At 33.6% G+C, this 20,295-nt stretch overlaps 2 protein-coding genes and 1 long non-coding RNA gene across 4 annotated transcripts; 2 read left to right on the forward strand and 1 right to left on the reverse strand.

Moving 5' to 3' along the window:
* Positions 1 to 4,136: 4,136 nt before the first annotated feature.
* Positions 4,137 to 5,473, forward strand: LOC144566355 (uncharacterized). The gene is made up of 2 exons (XR_013515244.1): positions 4,137 to 4,274; positions 4,387 to 5,473. It is a non-coding gene; the product is annotated as an uncharacterized LOC144566355 (long non-coding RNA).
* A 2,029-nt stretch (positions 5,474 to 7,502) lies between these two features.
* Positions 7,503 to 11,162, reverse strand: LOC144559906 (phosphatidylinositol N-acetylglucosaminyltransferase subunit P-like). 2 transcript variants are annotated; one of them, XM_078309076.1, is made up of 5 exons: positions 11,010 to 11,162; positions 9,767 to 10,086; positions 8,780 to 8,852; positions 8,190 to 8,308; positions 7,503 to 7,829 (listed from the first exon to the last, which is right to left on the reverse strand). In XM_078309076.1, the coding sequence occupies exons 2-5, from the start codon at positions 10,005 to 10,007 to the stop codon at positions 7,705 to 7,707; spliced, it is 558 nt and encodes a 185-aa protein (XP_078165202.1). In that variant the 5' UTR covers positions 10,008 to 10,086; positions 11,010 to 11,162; the 3' UTR covers positions 7,503 to 7,704. The 2 variants fall into 2 exon arrangements, with proteins under 2 accessions (XP_078165202.1, XP_078165209.1); XM_078309083.1 differs by having other exon boundaries at positions 9,767 to 10,010; positions 11,010 to 11,156.
* A 3,947-nt stretch (positions 11,163 to 15,109) lies between these two features.
* Positions 15,110 to 20,283, forward strand: LOC144559919 (calcium-dependent protein kinase 7-like). Its single transcript, XM_078309087.1, has 9 exons — positions 15,110 to 15,415; positions 15,570 to 15,915; positions 16,494 to 16,617; positions 16,718 to 16,861; positions 17,231 to 17,383; positions 17,601 to 17,716; positions 18,046 to 18,213; positions 18,616 to 18,843; positions 19,647 to 20,283. The coding sequence occupies exons 1-9, from the start codon at positions 15,201 to 15,203 to the stop codon at positions 19,839 to 19,841; spliced, it is 1,689 nt and encodes a 562-aa protein (XP_078165213.1). The 5' UTR covers positions 15,110 to 15,200; the 3' UTR covers positions 19,842 to 20,283.
* The last annotated feature ends 12 nt before the right edge of the window (positions 20,284 to 20,295 follow it).

The raw sequence follows: 20,295 nt of genomic DNA on the forward strand, positions 1-20,295 counted from the left end.
AATATCTAAATATTTGCAATATTTGATATTAATACTTTCAGACGACTCTAGTGCCCATATGGCAAAAAAATTGATAAAATCTATTAGGTACAAATCAACACATAAAATTTTTACACTTGCATGACGAGGTATATATAAACACTTGCACGACCAGAAATAAATACTTGCATGATGATGTATAAATATTTGTGCGATAACAAATCCAAAAATATTTCATGATGGATCTCGTTTGAAAGAGAAAATCGACATTTGTGGTTTTATTTCGCAAAATTCCTCACAGATCATTATAAATATAGATGAGAGATTGAACGGAGAAAAAAAAACAACCACATCCAAAAACGTGTAAAAAATGGGTGGGTGATGAGAGAAATAAAATCAAATAGTGGATATGTCCTTTTTGTAGAAATACTTAGTATATTATATATGAGTAGAACTAGGGTGCTCTTAAGCTCACCAAAGTTTTGGTGAGCTTAACTCTAAAACTCATCAAATCGATTGCAAATGACGAATCTGAACTGTTGAAACCCGCCTACCTTACATGTGATGCATCTACATGTGAAATTTTTAAACATTCGAATTAATTTAGTATAAAGTCGAGCAGTCAAAAAAACATTCAAGAAATGAATGCACTAAAATTAATTTATTAACCTTCTAATTTTTACCGCTTGACTTCATACTAAATTAATTCGAATATTTAAAAATTTCACATGTAGATGCATCACACGTAAGGTAGGCGAGTTTCAACGGTTCGGATTCATCATTTAAAATCGATTTGATGAGTTTTAGAGTTAAGCTCACCAAAACTTTGGTAAGCTTAAGAGCACCGTAATTCTACTCATTATATATAAATACTTAATGTGTTATATATTTATATTTGAGTGCATAGGTATCAATACATGTGCACGTCAGTTATAAATTTGCCAGTGATAACTTTTAAACAATGGTCCTGATAAAGTAGTTGAAGTGTTGTCTCAGGTAGTTAGACATTCATCATTGAATTGAAGTATACATGAATGGTCAGGTTTGTGGTTGAGAATAATGTTTAATCAAATATAGAATTAAGATCTTTTTGAAAATATATACCTGAGTTAAAAAAAAAAAGGGGGCAATAATATCAATAATTAATATTCCTGTTCCTAACAATTTCTACGAAGCATCAATGGACAGACAGGTATAATTGTAAGACGATTTGAATTGAACCGTTGGATCTCGAGGCATGTTTGTGTTTGGGCAGAATTCATCATGTCATAGGTATATATATTTTTGGAATATTCTTCACAAGAACATTTATGCTATTCAATGCACAAATGAATTTTAAGATATCAAATTTTTGTTATTAATAAACTATAGAGTTTATAATAGTCAATAGAATTTTTATTAGTCAATAGAGAGACGAGGACTCGTACCATTGCATTAATTAAGTCTGCGGTTGCTAATTTAAAGTTGCATAAAGTTGCACTAATTAAGTGTACATCAAATTTTCTAATATATATTTACATAAAGTTGCATACATGCTTATACTGGCCGGTAACAATTTTTAGCCCATTTGAGTTATTAAAATCATCAATAATTTTAGAATTTATTTTTATTTTTATCAGTAAAAAGCGTACAATTTTATTTATACTGAATTATAAAAAAATTAAATATTACGCTAAAACCTCTCTTTACAGGAAAAAAAAATGCAAGATCTTCTGAAAAATAGACATATTATCTCATATATTTTTTTAATGAAATACTGGAAAAATAAGGACCGGTTATAGAAAATCGATCTGTGGATTATTACACTAAAACACGTGTTAATTAGGAGCATATCACAATAATTTATAACCAGAAATTTAAATTAGGTAATACAAATTTTTTAATCAGAAATTTAAATAACACAATACAAATCTGAGTGATAGGTTGGAGCGAAGAGGGTGTATGGGATAAAAGTGAGGTACAGAAAGCAGCTATCATTATTTAGAAATTGGTTGGTTGTTTGAGTTTAGTAGGTTTGAATTTAAGTTATAGTTGTGATTAAGATTGAGGCTATGGTACTATTTATAGCATATTGGTCCACTAAATTTTCAAATTTTAAATAGTTCATCTTAATTATTCAACTTGGTCTCTATAAAAAAATATATATACTTGCATACTAAATTTTACATTTTTTTTAGTTTGTTTTTCAATATTTTTTAGATAGGTAGCTAGAAAATCATTACTTTGATATATAGGTCTAGAATTTTTAGATCATGTGAGTTTCTACCTATCTAAGAAAATTGTAACAAATACAAAACTCGAACTACAAATACATTTTCATGTAGAGATAATGTTGAATGTTTCTATCAAATGTGTGAACTCTAAAAATTAAAATATTGACAAATAGTATAAACCAATCCTCGCTATACATAGGACTATAGCCTCACTTTATTATTATTCATAATGAATTAATTACATATAAAATTGTAAGATTTAATTTTTTTATTAGGATGGAGTCACTGCGAAATTCGAGGTGGATCCATTCAGGTTCATCGGCAAGAAATCGGATCGGATACGGCCGATTCCAATTCAGAACGATCGATTCCATTCTGGATCGGCCGCTTTTTCTGACGTAAAGCAGAAAAATTATTGATATTTTCTCTCTCCTACGTAAAAAAGGACATTACCACATTACATATATGCTTGTTAATCATGGATTGGTACCAATTTCAAGTTTTTACATATTATCCCTTATGACCTTTTGTTTTAGTTGAATTTGCAAAAATGAAAAAAGAACCATGACTTCACTTCACTATCACAATCTGTCAAACACCTTATGAGCATCAGAAATTAAACCATGACTGGTCTCGCCTTTGGTCCGTACCAGTAAAAAAAAAAATCTAAGCTTGATGAAGGAAGCAGATAATGATTTTGAATTAAAAAAAATATATAATGGGGATTCGGGTTGGGCCTAAATCACTAAACTCGTCGATGGACAGAGCTGGTCTGAGCCGAGCTAAATCCAACCCGAAGTTTAGAAACGAGCTGACTGATTATTACCTCGGTCCACGAATGAGCAAAAGCATTTTTCAAGGCTTTTATGGGCCGATTTTGAGCTAGTCATGAACTACGAGTTCTTTTGTCACCCTCAGCGAGTCAGTAGCTACGAGTTTCCGAATTATTGACTATTTGTTATTTAATGAAAAACAGTGATTTCCAAAAAATTGTAAAAAAATAGTGAAATTTTTCAAAAAAAATATAAAATTTGGTATCCAAACATATTTTAATATGGAGATCATTTTGAAAAATTGAGATAGATTGTTTGAACTTCGAAAATGAAAACCACCTCTTTATCGATCTCCTTTTCAGAGGGAGGATCAGTCTCTGGCGGTTAGGTCCAATCGATCGATCTCTCGTTCTCTCTCTCATTTTCAAGGAATATCTTCTCTAATTGATTTCTTTCGAACGATATCTGTCGGTTTGGTCCAATCAGATTGAAATAGAAGAGAGATAAATCGAAAGCGGAGAAATGGATCTTGGGGGGAGAAATATATGGTCCAGGTAAATCCATTATGTATAAAAAAATAAAAATAAAATAAAAAAAGAACTAAAATACACTCAGGTGTGATGACCTGGGGGAGAACATTTTCCTTAAATAAAATTTATATCTTATTCAAAACAAACTAATTAATTAATTGTGCAACACCGATTAATTGAGAAGTTAAGCTCATAATTTATGCCGACATATATATCCAAAATCTTGTAAATTTTGGTGTATAATTCACTAATCGCACGCAATCATAGAATAAAGTGCCTTACCAGCTGCACCACAAAACGTTGCACCTTGTTTCTGAGCATTTAACAAGTAGGTTAAAGCATCCTCTGTTATAACCTCACCTGGAATAAGCAATGACATACCAGGTGGATATGTGCAAATTAATTCACCACATCTCTAGGAGTCAATTCCATTTGACTACTCACAAATTTAAAGCAGAATATCCGCACATTGGTTGGATTTGGACCGTGAAGTATGCATGTTTCGATAATTAAAAACAAGCGATTTTCTTGGGCCGCTATATTTGGGCCTTAAATTTGGATTCTCCAATAGAGATGGGCTGGTTATCAGCCCAAATGACTAATGATAAAGTTGTCTGTTTCCCATGTGGCTGTGTGTCCTGCTCGTCTCCTCATTTCTCAATTTGCTCTTATCTACTTATCGCTTCCCCCTTTTTGTCACCCCCTTTAACAATCCCATTGACAGATGATTTCGCGTCATTCGGATTCTTCTGATTTTTAGCTGTTACTCTATCTATCAGGTACTGAATTTAATTGGTCGTTAATTCCTTGCGTTTAATATGAAAATCGAGATTTTCTTCTCTGTAGTGGGGTTTTTAGTCTTTTCCTCTTGGCTGATTGTTGTTCTTGAAGGTGGTAATTGATTGAATATAGAAGGAAAAATTGTCACTTGGAAGCAAAGCTCAACCAAATAAGAAGAACTAAATATGAATCAGACGGTGTGTGTCTCATCTTTTGCCCCCTTCTTTTCACTTTCACCTTCACCTTCCAAATCCCCATTTGCTTCTCGCCAAAGCCTCTGCCTTGTCTCTAACGTGTTCCCCCAATCCAAATATCAATCCGATAGAATCACCAATAAACCAAATCCACCACCCACTTCTAGTAACTTCTTCAGCAAACGTCAGCCGCAATGGAAGGAGAGAAGGGGATGCGGGAAGGCGGATGCCATTTCTGGACAAGATGGGGAAGCAGGAGAAGAAGGAATATGTGTTCCCAATGTAATCTTCTATAACAAACATATAAGGGGGTTGTGCAAGAGGGGAGAAATTAAAAAGGCATTGTATGTTCTAAATATCATGATCTCCAAAGGACCTGCGCCTTGTGTTGTGACCTATAGCATTATTATAAGTGCGTTGTGCAAGAAGGGCGAAATTGACAAGGCATTGGCTCTTCTGTATATCATGATTTCCAAAGGGCATGAGCCTAGTATTGTGATATACAACAGTCTGATATATAGGCTGTACCAGAAGGGTGAAATTGAGAAGGCACTGAATCTTCTAGATGTCACGATTTCAAAAGGGTATGAGCCTAATGTCATGATCTACAACATTCTGATAGATGGGCTGTACCGGAAGGGTGAAATTAAGAAGGCATCGTATGTTCTTGATGTCATGATTTCAAAAGGGCATAAGCCTAATGCCAAGATATACAACATTCTGATAAATGAGTTGTCCCAGAAGGGTGAAATTAAGAAGACATAGGATGTTCTAGATGTCATGATTTCAAAAGGGCATGACTCTAATACCATGACCTACAACATTCTGATAGATGGGCTGTACCAGGGGTGAAATTAAGAAGGCATTTGATTTTCTAGATGTCATGGTATTAAGGGGGCATGAGCCTGATGTCGTGACCTATAGCCTTCTTAGAGAGCTTTTACGGTTTGTTATAGACCTGTAATGGATATCCAACTTGATATATCTAACTTTTGTTATTGACTTTTTAAAGTTCTGAATTGATCGCATATGATACAGAGTACAAATTATTCCATAGTTTGTTCCATGCATAAGTTTCTGAAACTCGGAATCGGATGAATCAGCTGGAATTGGATCAGAAATTTGGAAATTTTTGACAAAAACATGTTTTGTAGCCAATAAGTAGGTAAAAATTGGTAAACAAATAATTTGTAAAAAAATTATGTTAAGACAAAATATTATACTCAAATAATTCACTTAATATATGGAGTTAGGCTGGGGTGCTATGGATAGCATAGTGGCCTCTATGCTACGGCTCAATATTCGAGTTTTCAAAATCCATACGGTCGATCCGAACCGTTCATCTTATTCTCCATATTAATATCTGCTTGGAGACCAAATTTTATATTTTTCTGAATTTTTTTACTATTTATTAAGTATTTTACAAAATTGTTGATCCAACGGTGACTGCACAAAACAGTAAAACCGTTGGATTAGCGATTTTCAAAGTGGCTTAATAAATAGTAAAAAAATTCAGAAAATTATAAAATTTGGTCTCCAAGCAAATATTAATATGGAGAATAAGATGAACGGTTCAGATCGACCATTTGGATTTTGAAAACTCGAATATTGAGCCGTAGCATAGAGGCCACTATGCTATCCATAGCATCCCAGCCTAACTCTAATATATGATATAATACAAGCATTACAAATAGAAACACTTTTTATTGCCAAAAGCTATGGTGAGCTGACTGGATCATCTCATCGTCATCTCATTCACTAAATAAATTATTACCATGCTAAGTATTTGCAAAAAAACTGGACACTTCAAATAAGATTATTTATTCATGCCTTTTCTTTTTGATAAGGAGAGCTTACATGTCCTGTGCAAGAAGCGCGATATTGATTTTGATGATTGGGATATGATTTCCAATGGGCATGAGCCTAAGGATGTGATCTACAAAATTCTGGTACATGGGTTGCTACATGAAGGTGAAATTGAGAAGGCAGCGGATGTTCTAGATATCATGATTTCAAAAGGGCTCGAGCCTAATGGCCAGAAGGGTGAAATTGAGGAGGCAAAGAGCAAGAGCCTGACAGCATTCTTAGAGAGATGGGCTGTGAAGGAGGACTTGATAGCATTAATTTAGAGAGAGGAGGAGCTATGGAAAATGATTGTGATGCTTAGGGTTTGTTATAGACCTGTTAAGTTGTAATGGATATCCAACTTTATCTAACTTTTGGTATGGACTTTTTAAAGCTCTGAATAATGCTTAGGGTTTGATTGTTGGGATTAGTATGATGCTTTATATCTATAAATATTTGTTTGGACAAACATTTTCTTCTGTGTAACTTGATGATTGATTGAATCTTACATCAAGTACACATCGTTTTAGTTCTGTAAGAATATCGGTTATGACTGAAAAAGAACTAATAAAATTGATTGCATATGATACAGAGAAGTCTACAAATTATTCCATAGTTTGTTCTACCGTCATACATATTTACTTTTCAAGAATTAGATAATTTAAATTAGATTGATTGCAGACGTTGTCCATCACTTTTCCTAAGCACGCATAAATATTGCAATATTAGAGAATTTAGATTCATTTTAATATGCATCAAATTCAAAGAGCATGAAGTAGGTGTACATATTGTTCGCATTATATTCTTCTACATCTCCAATCCAACAAAACAGACTTTTTTTCTGTGCGTTGGTACTAATTAGAGAATGTGGCGTATTGGTATATATCATATGAAATAGGTCACTATCCCGAGGTAAAAGGTGACTATTTATAAAGGTACATCAACAAAAGTGTTATTTCAGTATTACCAACATGAGTATCGACAAATATATTGTCAGCAAAAAGCAATGCTATGAGAACAAGAAAGATATGCACCCATTTTTGTTCATACAAACAAGAAATTTCTCTCAAAATGCAAATATGTTCTTAGTTTTAGTCTATACATATGGAACAAATTCCTGCTTGTATATCACAATAGGTTATTAGATACAGAAATTGCTAAAACTATAAGAACGAACAATCAACAATGTGTAAGTCACAACTAGGTTATTAGTTTTTGTCATATTACCTCAAAATAATTTCAACTATACAAGATGTAAATCACATAAATACAAGGGAAATTTTAAAAGATGTAAATCATTTTTCCACTTTACAACAGTGCAAATTTCGCGAAACTCTATCCATGGAAATACCAGAAATGAATTTTCTGTTTTTAGCAAAGCTTCCTGGATCTACTGATTTGCATTGCCAAACATAAGATGGTTGATTTGGTCAATTCCAACATCTGAAATCGGGTCAATTGGTTTCTCCATTCCCTCTAACGGAATGAATGTGTTAGGTTCCCGGCTATATTCATCTATAAAGAGAATAAAGATCATGTAAAACAAAACAAATTGAATTAGAAAGTTGATCCAAAAACAGTGATTTTGTACCCCATCTAAAAAAATAGTAAAATCTTTTGTGTACCTATATAAGTGAGGCATTTGAACCCTATCTTATGCTTGTTGGTTTTAATAAGGTATCTATGGGTCATAGGTGCGCCGACACTTATGGTTAACTAAAATGTAAATTAAAAGAAAATAGTAATAAGCACAATGATGTAAATTAAAAGAAAATAGTAATTAGTATATATAACTTGCTCTAATTATTGAACATAAGGAAACTAACCAATAAATTGAACCTTTTAAGGTACCAAAGTTAATGTCCTTTATCATACCATAAATTACATTGAGTGAATATGGCGGAGGTGTTGCCAAGAAATTCAAACCCAGATAGAGCACCATCATCAAAAACACAGTAACAATTAGAAAGGATGGAACAGCCAACGCCCAGTACCTAAGAGGAATAGCATATAAAGCATCTCAATAATAGCTGTAGGTGTTAATTTGCTACCATAAGAAAGAAAGTTTATAGATAATAACCGACATGCTGCAAATTGTATAGTGAGTCACAAGCAACACAAAGCATTAAAAGGAACTCGTCTATCAAGAAATTTGTGGTTTCTTATTAAGTTCGGCTCACCAGGACTTATGTGCATTCTTTGAGTTAAAACAAAAGAATTATAGAGAATAATGTGGTGCAATTGGAATGCTGAGATACCAAAAAATGGATATAGTTATACACTAAGGAACAAGGATGATATTGGACTAATGGCAAACAATTGTATAGAATCAGGAAACTGGTACAATACACAAGAGGACCAAAATATAAAATGTTGATTCATTAAGGCACATGAGTAGAAATTTAATGCCATGGAGTAAATGGAAGACAGTTGGATACAAACAAAACAATAGATAGAGCACATACTTGCTAGGATAATACGTGATCCCTAGAGAATGTAACCATGGCTCGGGTGTATATGCCCACACTAAATATATAACTGCACTAAAGAAAAAACAGGTCTATCAATACTGCATCAATTACATATAATTAAAAACCAATTCGAGATAAATCAGAAATATCTTACAAAAAGCACCTTCTTTTTAAAAAATGAGATGCATCTTTTATACAAAATACAACCCCACCATAAATGTCCAACAAACTAGTTAATAGTCTTGGCTTCGATATTATCCAACCAAACTGCCGCACATCAGAGTAACTATCGATCAGTATTTGAAGGTGACTCCACTAATATTTGTAAATTAACATTGCAAAGATTTGAAGGTAGTTAAAATGACACCATTGACTCCCCAAAAGAAAACTCATTATGAACTAAATTCATGACAGAGACACAAATGCTGCTTCTAAAATGTGATTTATGATAAAAAGAAATTGAGTGTGGCTATGGTACTATGCATAGCACGGATTAGTCCATACTATGGATCAATAACTTCGAAGTTCAAATAATCGATCCGAACCATTCGACATGGTATCCATATGAAAATGTACTTGCAGACTAAATTTTACATTTTCAGAATTTGTTTACGATTTTTTTTAGAAAAACAATACTTTTGGAAGGTCTAGAATTTTTAGATAAAGTGGTTTTCTACCTATCTAAAAAAATAGTAAAAAAATTCTAAAAAATGTAATATTTGATCTACAAGTACATTTATCATATGGAGATCAAGTTGAGCGGTTCAGATCAACTGTTTGGACTTTGATGATGGCGAAATTGATCCATAGTACGGACCATTATGGAATATGCATAGTACCATAACCTCACTCCTTCCAAAATGTTATTTCTGATAAGAAGAAACTTAAATATCCAAAACCAAAACGTAGGGAGTAGGGACTGGCATAATGCTGAATGTTCAAAAATTGCTCGAAATGGACAGAATTAAATTGAGATGCGACCTGTGGCAATGACAGTGGTGATGGATCCAACAAATCCATACACCTCTGATGGTTTGGGGCCATGCTCTCCTGTCAAACCACCACCTGATCTCTCATCTGTTCTTGCTTGTTTGTCATGAACCGGAAAGGCAGAGTCAGAGCTAGAGGCAAATGCTGAGGCCCGGCGGTTACGCAGTAGGCTCAGAGTGCGACGTGGACTGCTAACTACCAGTGTTGTCGGTGAAGAAGGTCCATCTTCCATTACCTTTTTGGCTTTAGGTATAATTGTTTAGTAGAATGTATTTAAGCTTCCTAGAAGCCTTCTAAATAGTTATCAAGATCTGTGAAAATATTTGAAGCATTGATTAGAACATTACAACCATAGTCGACATTCAAATAGGTTTTGGTTGGTATGTCAACATCAATTTCTGAGCTGAAATGGAGACATCTTAAAATTAAATTTTCAACTCTTAAAAATCTCAAAAACAGTGCTACAGGAACAATCACACACTTAATACTCTCCGTAAATATATATCGTGTATCATTAGGAGCGTAACCAGGATTTTTACCAGGACTAGGCAAACAACATTGACAACACATTTTTAATGAATTAAATGAAACAAAATAAGACAATAAATATGGCAGAAATGTATTAATACGAACCGGTACTAATGATGTAATGGGGTATGAGCAACACAGAAGGCAATCAACAAGAAAAATAGAGTGAAAACACTTGCATGCTTCACACATTTTCAAAGAAGCAGAATAGTTAATGGGTTTAATTAAATATTAGAGATCCAATACACTTTTTAAAGAAGAGACCCATAATTAAAAACAACAAAATGAACTGCACCAATTAAAATTCGCATCAGAAAATGATTTAGACGATACTCGGTTATAATTAGGCTGTTACAATTTACCAATTATGGTTTTCAACAGTGGTAATTGGTACACAGTACACAGTACAAAGTACAAAGTAGAGAGGTACTGGTAAATGCAATTAATTTAGCATTTACTATTAGTTTGCAACAGTGGTAATTGGTAATTGCTTGAAATTGGACTATTACAATTTAATTGGTACGCTGTACACAGCGTTTTCAATACATTACAAGTTCAATCAAAAAAAAAAAAAAATACATTACAAGTTTATATCATAAATAGTATAAAGAAAGAAATTTTGGAGCGATCTAGCAGCAATCCAGCAAAGCAGTAAGAACGTAAACAAAGAAAGAAACAATTACCGTACTAAGAGGCAAGAACTTACCAATCCGGTAGCAACTGTGGAGCAAGATTGGCAGCCGGCAGGGGAAAGTGCGGAGACGCGGAGGCCGGACGATGGGGAACGGCGGAGAGCGGGAAGGGACGAGGAGCAGCAGAGGCGGCCGGGCTTAGGCGGGTTAGGGACGTAGGGTTACGAATTCGAATCCTCTGAGATATCTCAAACTTTGCGTGAATTTATGGAAAATCCAAACTGTTTAGTTGCGTTATACACGAATCTCAAAGCACACATATACGGGCCCCCTACATCACCCCCGAATAGGCACCGGACACGTCGGTCACGCAAAAGTTGAGATATCTCAGAGGATACGCACTCGTAGGGTTACTGGGTTAGCGCCTAAGCGGGAATTCAGATCCTCCCTGTACCGTAATAGGGAATCTTTTATAATTACTGCATCTGAACCGTTCATTTTGACTTGGCACGAATCTCAGAGCCCAATAATACTGCTCACCGTGCTAACCGAATCCCAAAGCGGCAGGGAGTTAATCTCGTACCGTAAAGTGAAGGGAATATTTTTCAGTAATGGAGAGGATTCTTGTACGCCTTAGCGGATGGAGATTGGAGAATTGTCGGGAGGGAAAGAAATTACGCCCACATGCGGAGGTCGAGTCCGCAATTCTGATCCCTGAATCTTTGAGTTTGGATCCAAACCGTCCAATCTGAGTATAGCACGAATATTAATGACCTCTTGACTCTTGAGCATTATACCTTGGGCAGGTTTGGCCCGGATTCTAAACAGACGGTGCCGATTCAAACACAAAAATTAGGCTACTTTAGGGGAATCGGATCCCAATCACCAAAGGTATCGCAAATTTTTAGATTAGATCGTGACCGTCTGATCTGCTTTAGTACGAATATTAAAGGGATCTGTGTATTCTACATTTCTAACTCAGACCGGATTGGTCCATTCTGATCGGACAGTTCTGATATCAAATGAAAATTTCCACCTCGGACCGGTTGGCCTGTTGGGCCTAAATTTGGAAGAGTTGGATTTGTGTTGACCCAAAATTGGGACGATGTAAACTGACTGCGGTAGGTAGGAAATCATAAATTATCTCAATTCGAGCTTGCTTCTACTTCTTCCTTAATGCTTGTGGATGCAATCATTGATTCCGAATTTTTTATTTATTTAACATTTAAAAAAAAATAAACCATTTAACTCTATTTTCTGAAAAATTTCATATTTACCGGGAACGAAGAAATTGCTTATATTTTCACTAAGTCAACTTTTTGTATTACTAAATTAACTAGACTATACATTTAAAAATGGTGTAAAAGAAAATGTGAACAAAAGTAGAAATTAGTGGAAGATTTAAATGGAAATGAGTAAATAATAATTAACAAAGACCTTTCAGTTCAATTGATTTCAATTCATTAGAATTCAATAGAGATAATTTCAATTAAACTTTTTTAATTAAAATCAAAATAAAAATAATTTAATCATCTCTATTTTTTAATTGAAAAGTCTATATAATAAAAAGAAAATGACACTTTTATCCTTGTTATTATTTGTTAAACAAATACAATTAAGCGTCTTTCTAGGTGCTTTATCTAAACCTTAATATCATGAGTCTATTTTTCTCTGACAAACATATCATATTTACCAATAACCTCCTGCAAAAACAAAATAATTAATTATCAAACTCATCAATAATGTGTTTTGAAGAAGTATGCTGCACTAGAAATAACTAATCACTAGAATAAAATACAAAAAAATGTGAGCACTCATCAATAAGTGTGATCAGTTGATATAGTTTTACATCCTAAAAAGTGTGATTATTGAGGTAGTTTCACATCCCATAAAGTGTGATTATTCAGGTAATTGCATGCTACATATGGCATGACTTCTTAAATATGAAATTATATATAGATTGCACATATAATTCTTTATAAGCACTTGTTTATATCTTAAGAAACAAATTATACTTAGTCTCGTCAAAAACCCAATGTCTCCTAAATTATGAATAAAATTTTGTTCTTACTTTGTGGCTTCTAAATATGATACTGGAGAAAATCAGGAAACTAAAAGAAGTATATTGTTAAGCATAATCAATATTGACATGATTGTGTTGCCTATTGTAATAATACAATTCTTTAAAAAGCTCTTACTAACACATTAACTTTTATACTACATAGAATTTGAAATTCCTCATAGGATGGGAGTTCATCCTTAATATAGTACAATTTGCACAAATGATTCTGCATAGTTTTGAAAAAATAAAAGAAAAATGACATTATAATTGAATTAGACTTTGAAAAGGCCTACGATAATTTGCATTGCACAGCAACAACCGGAGGCCAATTGGAGCAATTGCCAGCTAGCAAAGAAGGAAATGAATGGAAAGCAAAATGGTATGAGCATCAAATCAAGGAAGGCGGCAATTAATGGAGCTCCAAAGTTTTTATTTCTTACTTTTCACTTTTTTGCTTTCTTAATTTGCTTTCTTATTCATGTTATTAATTTATTTTAGATCTGTATCATTGACTTTGTATTATTATTTTTATTAAATATATATGTGGGTATGTAAATAGCCACCCAACCTTGAAAATTTTAAGAAATTCATTTGTGTTACTGTGTTAGTCATTAATTTTATATGTACGTGGGTATGTAATTAGTTGTGTTACTGTTTGTTGACCAAATTTTATATTTGTTTAGATACGTACAAAATTATTGTGTTTGGATGGTTCAAAATTTTTGAAGAAAAAAAAAGGTGATTTCATACTTATCTAAAAATTTATAAAAAAAAAATTAAAAATATCTAAAATTTGATCTCCAAGTCATTTTAATATAGATATCATGTTGAGTATTTCAAATCGGTTGTTTGAGTTATGAAAATAAAGATAAGAACATGAGGTACAAATGACGTATGAAAAAAATGATACATTTCAGCCATATATGCTCTTTATATATGCGTGGGTATGTACGTAATTAGTTGTTTAGTTGCCATGACATACATTGTTTATATTTCCGGTATGTGATGATCAAACTTAAGAATTGTTTAGTATTTATGGTTTTGGTATTGCATTGATATGGCATCTAATTATGATTTAATATTATCATTTCATAAAAAAAAATTCCTTTTGATTAATATTAAAAAAAAAATAGTTTTAAAGGCTGGTTTAAAGAATGACAATTTTGTGATAATCTTTGTTAATATTTTTTAGTTTTAGAAAATTTTGTGCTATATTTTGTTTGACCAAACATATTAATTTTGAACTAACTTACATCCTACAGAAAAACAAATTAATTAGTGATAAATGTATTTTTATTATTTGCTATATATACATCAAAATGGTTGAGTGTCGCAACATTTTTTGTTTTTAATATTGTGTAGCAGAAAAAACAATGTATTATAAGGAATCAAAAGAATAATAAATATATATTAAAATAACAGATGTATATTTTCAAAAGTAAATTAAGGGCTACAAACGAATCGAACCAAATCGAACTTAATCCAATTTAAGTTCGAGTTCGTGACTTTCCGAACCGAACTGGTTTGAAATTGAAGCAAGTTTTGAACTGAAAAGAAGAGTTCGAATTTGATTTGATGCGATTCAAACTACTTCAATTTTTTTCGTTAATATCAATCGAATCACGAGTTACGAGCTTTTTTGCCAGCCTATTGTGTACACTATCATTGGATCAAAATTAGACATGTCTATTTAATGTACGTCTGTTGGAATAAATTTCATGATTATATATAGGTCCCAACCAATATTTGGTGATAAGCCTATAACATTTGGTTCAATAATATCCCGGTATTAATTAATTCTTATTGTGTGGTAATAATTTGGACTTGCCGTATATAAGCTACCACAAAATCTTAAAAATTAAAGCTACCATCTTTTAACCTTCAAAAAAGTTGTGAATCTGAGATGGGCAAATAAATATATACATGTTATTTGCAACAGTATCATGTCAAAAATAGAAATGACCAGGTGCAGCTTATCTTTCCTGTTTGATGCCAAGCAAGCTTCTACAACCACGGACAGCCTCTCATTGATCCTCATACAAATGTGAATTAGAAAAAGAGAGAGAGATAGAGAGAGAAAGAGGAAGGGAAGAGAAGAAGAGAGAAGGGACGAGAGAATGTGGAACAACATATATATATTTGAAACCTCTCCCTAATTAGGAAAAGAGAGAGAAGGATCAAGGGAGGCAAAGGAGAGAAATCAATGGGGGGCTGCTACTCTGCCTTGAGTCGTTCCGCCTCCTCTGACGTCCTCTCCTTTGATGCGCATGATACCAACAAGACGATCAGACGACCACCACATTCACAGTCTTTCACCACTTCTATCACAATACAAGGAAGTGGCGATCTTAGTTCTCGTCTAAATGTCGATATCCTAAGTTCAACTAACAATGGCGCCGACTTCTCGTCCCGCTACAGGTACTATGAAGACCACTTTTACATGACCATATTGTTTGGAGGTTTTAATTTCTTTCTCTACTTTTGATAATACGGTTTAAAACATATTATTTCCAGGTCATTACCTAAAGGATTGATCATTTAAAATGGACATGTAATATCTATGTCTGACCAGCATGGGGCAGGAGCTGGGGCGGGGGGAGTTCGGTGTAACACGGCTATGCACCGACAACAAAACCGGGGAGATCTATGCATGCAAAGGGATATCAAAGCGGCGTCTAAGGACAGAAGCGGACTGCGCCGAGGTGAGAAGGGAGGTAAAAATAATGCGACGGTTGGCACGAGGTGGAGAGGAGGAAAGGGTGGTACGGCTAAAAGAGGCCATGGAGGACTCGGAATTCGTGTATCTGATCATGGAACTCTGTGAAGGAGGCGAGCTCTTTGATCGGATCGTGGCAAGAGGGCATTACAGTGAACGTGCAGCCGCTAATGTCTTCAGGACAATCGTCGAGGTCGTTCAGGTAATTGATATATATTGAATTGTGCAATTATTTGTCAGAAGGGTTCAACTGCATTCATATTTTATGTCTTTATTATGCCTTCATTTAAAATGAAGAACTACAATAACTTCAAATTTAGTACTTAAATGTCAAAACAAAACAATTAGATATAATCTCTATCATTTTTTCTACGGATACGTAAGAAATCTTGACATTTCAATATTTTAATTAATATCACGAACTTGCAAATATACATCGGATGTGGATAACTTTTGTACGTTGATTTTTCAACTTATTGATTCATAGAAAATCAAAATTGGAAATTGCTAATTTTTTATTTGCATATAGAGCAAACAATATAGATCACATCTAACTCTTCTATTTTTAATATAAATTTTAGAATTTTTGTTATTAGAAAATTAAATGGTAGAAAAATGATGGAAGCACAAAAAATGCAAGCATTGAAACGCTTCTCATTAATTTTCTTAAATATCAAGTTATAATATGTATTTTATGATATTAAAAAAATTCTAAGCTAAAAAATTACAGAGTTGTATTATTGTATTAATTATCTTTGCCTCTTAATAATTTCTTTGCAGGTGTGCCATGAACAAGGGGTGATTCATAGAGACCTAAAGCCGGAGAACTTCCTCTTTGCAAATACATCAGAAGACTCCCCTCTCAAAGCCATTGATTTTGGCCTCTCTGTCTTCTTCAAACCTGGTACTTAAGTTCAATTCGCATAACGGAAGAGTGCTTAATTTTTTTTTCGAACTTTTAACATGCAAACCTGACAATTCAAATCCGATGATATGTAAAACAGGTCAGCAGTTCACCGAAGTAGTAGGAAGTCCCTATTACATGGCCCCAGAGGTTCTCAAGCGATGCTACGGGCCTGAGGTCGATGTATGGAGTGCCGGCGTTATTCTCTACATATTGCTGTGTGGTGTGCCTCCTTTCTGGGCAGGTCTATTTCTCTCTCTTAATCTATCTATCACCTATTCACTGGTCTAGTAAAACTCCATCTTGTTTTGGTTCAGTAAATGGTAATCAGTACTGGTACAGGTAAGTAAGATTTGATGGTCATCAGTGTGTATCCATACTTAACCTAACTAATATGAATCATAATTTCACAGTGATTTGATTTCATTTAATCAAGTATGCATACTTAATTTTGTTTATACAAATCGCTATTTCACTCTGATATCATTTAGTTTAATCAAGTGTGCACTAGCTAATGCCGATAGACCATCAATCTTTACATGTTGGGTATCAGAACAAGTTAAAGAGCTCTTAGGTGAATGTAGCTGTTGCTGATTTACTGCAATTGATGCAGAAAGTGATGAAGGAATTGCACAGGCTATCATACGTGGGGTGTACACTTTTGATAGAGAACCATGGCCGAGAGTATCAGAGAATGCCAAGGATCTCATTACAAAAATGCTCGATCCAAATCCATATGTGCGACTTACTGCAAAAGAAGTTCTTGGTAAACTATGAAATTATAGTGATTGCAGCTTATTGTTTAAAAATAATATGTGACCGGCCATCAAATCACAAAAAACACTTCAGAATACAAACATAACAGATACATCATGTAATCACATGACCTATGGTATATTAGGAACTATCAATCATCATAGAGTATACTTGTGTGCAATTGAATCTTATTCATATAATTACCTTTCATATATGGTAATATACAGAGCATCCATGGCTCAAGAACGCCAACCTGGCACCAAATATTTCGCTTGGAGAAGAAGTCAGATCAAGACTGAAACAATTCTCAGCAATGAACAAGTTCAAGAAAAAGGCTTTAAGGGTATGTTGTGATTTACAACATATGAGATTATATAATCCCATTCTTTGTTAATAATATATGAGAATACCTTGTATTTCCCTTTTTTTTTCTTTAACAATAGTAAACAATGAAATTGTATACATGTAATATCCCTAATTTTCACTTTTCACAACTCCTTTTTTTTATTTTTGAGTCCTTCCATGGATTTGGTATTTAATGTCCTTTTACAGGACCAAGGCCTAAGCAAAAAAAAAAAAAAAAAAAAAATTAAGGGGCTAATCTTACCAAACTTAAAGGACTAACCCATAATTAACATGAGTTTGATGGACTGATTTGCATGAATGTCCTAGGTGGTGGCATCGCATTTACCATTGGACCAAGTGAATGATATAAAGCAGATATTTCACATGATGGATAAAGATAAGAACGGTAACTTGACCTTCGAAGAGCTTAAAGAGGGTCTCCAATATATAGGCCAGGCTGTTGCCGAGCCTGATGTTCAGATGCTTCTAGAAGCAGTAAGTTCACTTACCATGCTTTTCAAGCTTCTCAAATTACAAACATTCAGTCCTTTAGGCAACTGGTACGAGTTATGGTTTATTATTCCCAATCCCAAGCACACATAATGCACTAAGCAGTGGTGTTTGATTGAGGCCTAAAGTTTTGGAGGCCTAAGTTTGATATTCCCACCTGAAGGTTCATAAAGCAGAAACCTCAAGTTTGCCTCTGCTGTTATTCCCATCTCGACCGTTCAAACTTTTCAATGCATGAATCTCAACAAAGTTTTTTGTGCACAAATCTCAACGAAGATCAATGGTTGGGATGAGAATAACAGGTTCCTGTAACAGCAGATTTATTTCCCAAGCTCACACACACATATGAATCATGAAATTAAATAACAACATAAAAAAAAAATGTAGGCCGACATAGATGGGAATGGAACACTAGATTGTGACGAGTTTGTGACAATGTCAGTGCACCTGAAGAAAATAGGGAGTGATGAGCATCTCACCAAGGCCTTTGAGTACTTCGACAAGGACGGAAGCGGCTATATCGAGGTCAATGAGTTGAGGGAAGCCCTCGAGGGTGATCTCGGACACAATGACCAAATCATCAAAGAGATCATTTCTGACGTCGACAAAGACAATGTTCGTTTGTTTCCTCATATCTATTTATTCAGAAAATTCCTCTCAGGGTTTAATTTGCAAGGAAGTACCTACTTTACTGTACTTGCAACCAATGTTAGATAGATAGTCAGCCAAAGTTAAAACACCACATTGATCCTAGAAAGAAAAATAGGGGAAATTTCAGGTATACCCTTCAAAAGCTTTGAAATTATGTATTCCCCCTCTAAAATTCATAATATCATATTTACCCTTCTAAATTTCAAAAACTATCAAATTACCCATTAAATTTCCTTTTTTATTGAAACTCATTTTAAGTTCATAAAGTACCAATTTTATCTTTTATTAATAAAATAAAAAATAAGTAGCTTGTTTAAAGAAAATGCCAGCCTTCTAATTAGTTGGTTTTCAAGGGCAAATTGTTCATTTTTCTACTTCTAAAGCATACACAACTGTATACCTAAACGTTAGTGTGTATATACTAGAAGTAGAGAAATGAACCATTTGTCCTCGGAAAAACTGACCAATTAGAAGACTGACATTTTCTTTAAACAGGCTACTAAATTTTTTTTAATAAAGGGTAATGTAAAATGGTTATTTTATGAATTTAAAATGATTTTTAATAGAAAAAGCAATAAAATGGGTAAATTTGTGAGTTTTGATATTTAGAAGGGCAAATATGATATTATGAATTTTAGAAGGCAACTTGTGTAATTTCAATATTTTTGAGGGTATATACATGAATTTTCCCAACAAAATATATTGCTTTTATAGCATATTCGCTAAAACCTAGGACCAAGAATAAGGCCTAAATATAATTTGTACAGGATGGCAAGATTAGCTACCAGGAATTTGAGCTGATGATGAAATCAGGATCTGACTGGAGAAATGCCTCGCGCCAGTTTTCAAGAGCGCATTTCAGTTCACTCAGTCACAAATTATTTAGAGGCGGTGATGATGCATCCTTGCAAGATATGAAGATGCAAAGCCAGAAGCTAAACCAAACAGAATTTGTTGATTAAGTTCAACAGAAAAAAAAAAAAAAAAAAAAAAAAAGCAAGCCTTTTTTGACCTAACATACCCAATTCAATCTTCTTTCTTTTACTCTTTTCTTATTATGTTTCTTTTGTTTATTTTTTTTGTTCAATTTGTGTTCCTATCTCTCTCCTTCAATCCTTGAACACCAATGTTTTATCTCATTGAATTGAATTCATTCTCATATACAAAAGTTGTATTCTTTTTATAAAAAAAATCCCAAAAAGTTAGAAATTAAGATCTCTGTGAGAGGTAACATTAAAAGAATGAATATACAGACACAAATACAAACCTCTATTGATTTGATATTTATTTGTTCTCTTTGTTAATTAACGTTGCCTAAAAACCTTAGATTGATTGAGAGGACAGTTTATTTGTTTATATTCACAACAGGCTTTATTTATTTATTCAATTTGTTTGTTGTTTTTTCTAATATCTATA

Source organism: Carex rostrata, chromosome 1 (genome assembly GCF_964058835.1).
Source record: "Carex rostrata chromosome 1, lpCarRost1.2, whole genome shotgun sequence".
NCBI classification, from domain to species: Eukaryota; Viridiplantae; Streptophyta; class Magnoliopsida; order Poales; family Cyperaceae; genus Carex; species Carex rostrata.

What these genes read in the sequence shown, in the direction of transcription:
- LOC144559906 (XM_078309076.1), bottom strand. Translation starts at nt 10,007, where the DNA reads ATGGAAGATGGACCTTCTTCACCGACAACACTGGTAGTTAGCAGTCCA. An exon ending in CACCACTGTCATTGCCACAG is followed by an intron (nt 8,853 to 9,766) that starts GTCGCATCTCAA and finishes TCTTTAGTGCAG; the next exon opens with TTATATATTTAGTGTGGGCA. An exon ending in ATCACGTATTATCCTAGCAA is followed by an intron (nt 8,309 to 8,779) that starts GTATGTGCTCTA and finishes TATTCCTCTTAG; the next exon opens with GTACTGGGCGTTGGCTGTTC.
- LOC144559919 (XM_078309087.1), top strand. Translation starts at nt 15,201, where the DNA reads ATGGGGGGCTGCTACTCTGCCTTGAGTCGTTCCGCCTCCTCTGACGTC. An exon ending in CAATCGTCGAGGTCGTTCAG is followed by an intron (nt 15,916 to 16,493) that starts GTAATTGATATA and finishes ATTTCTTTGCAG; the next exon opens with GTGTGCCATGAACAAGGGGT. An exon ending in CTGACGTCGACAAAGACAAT is followed by an intron (nt 18,844 to 19,646) that starts GTTCGTTTGTTT and finishes TAATTTGTACAG; the next exon opens with GATGGCAAGATTAGCTACCA.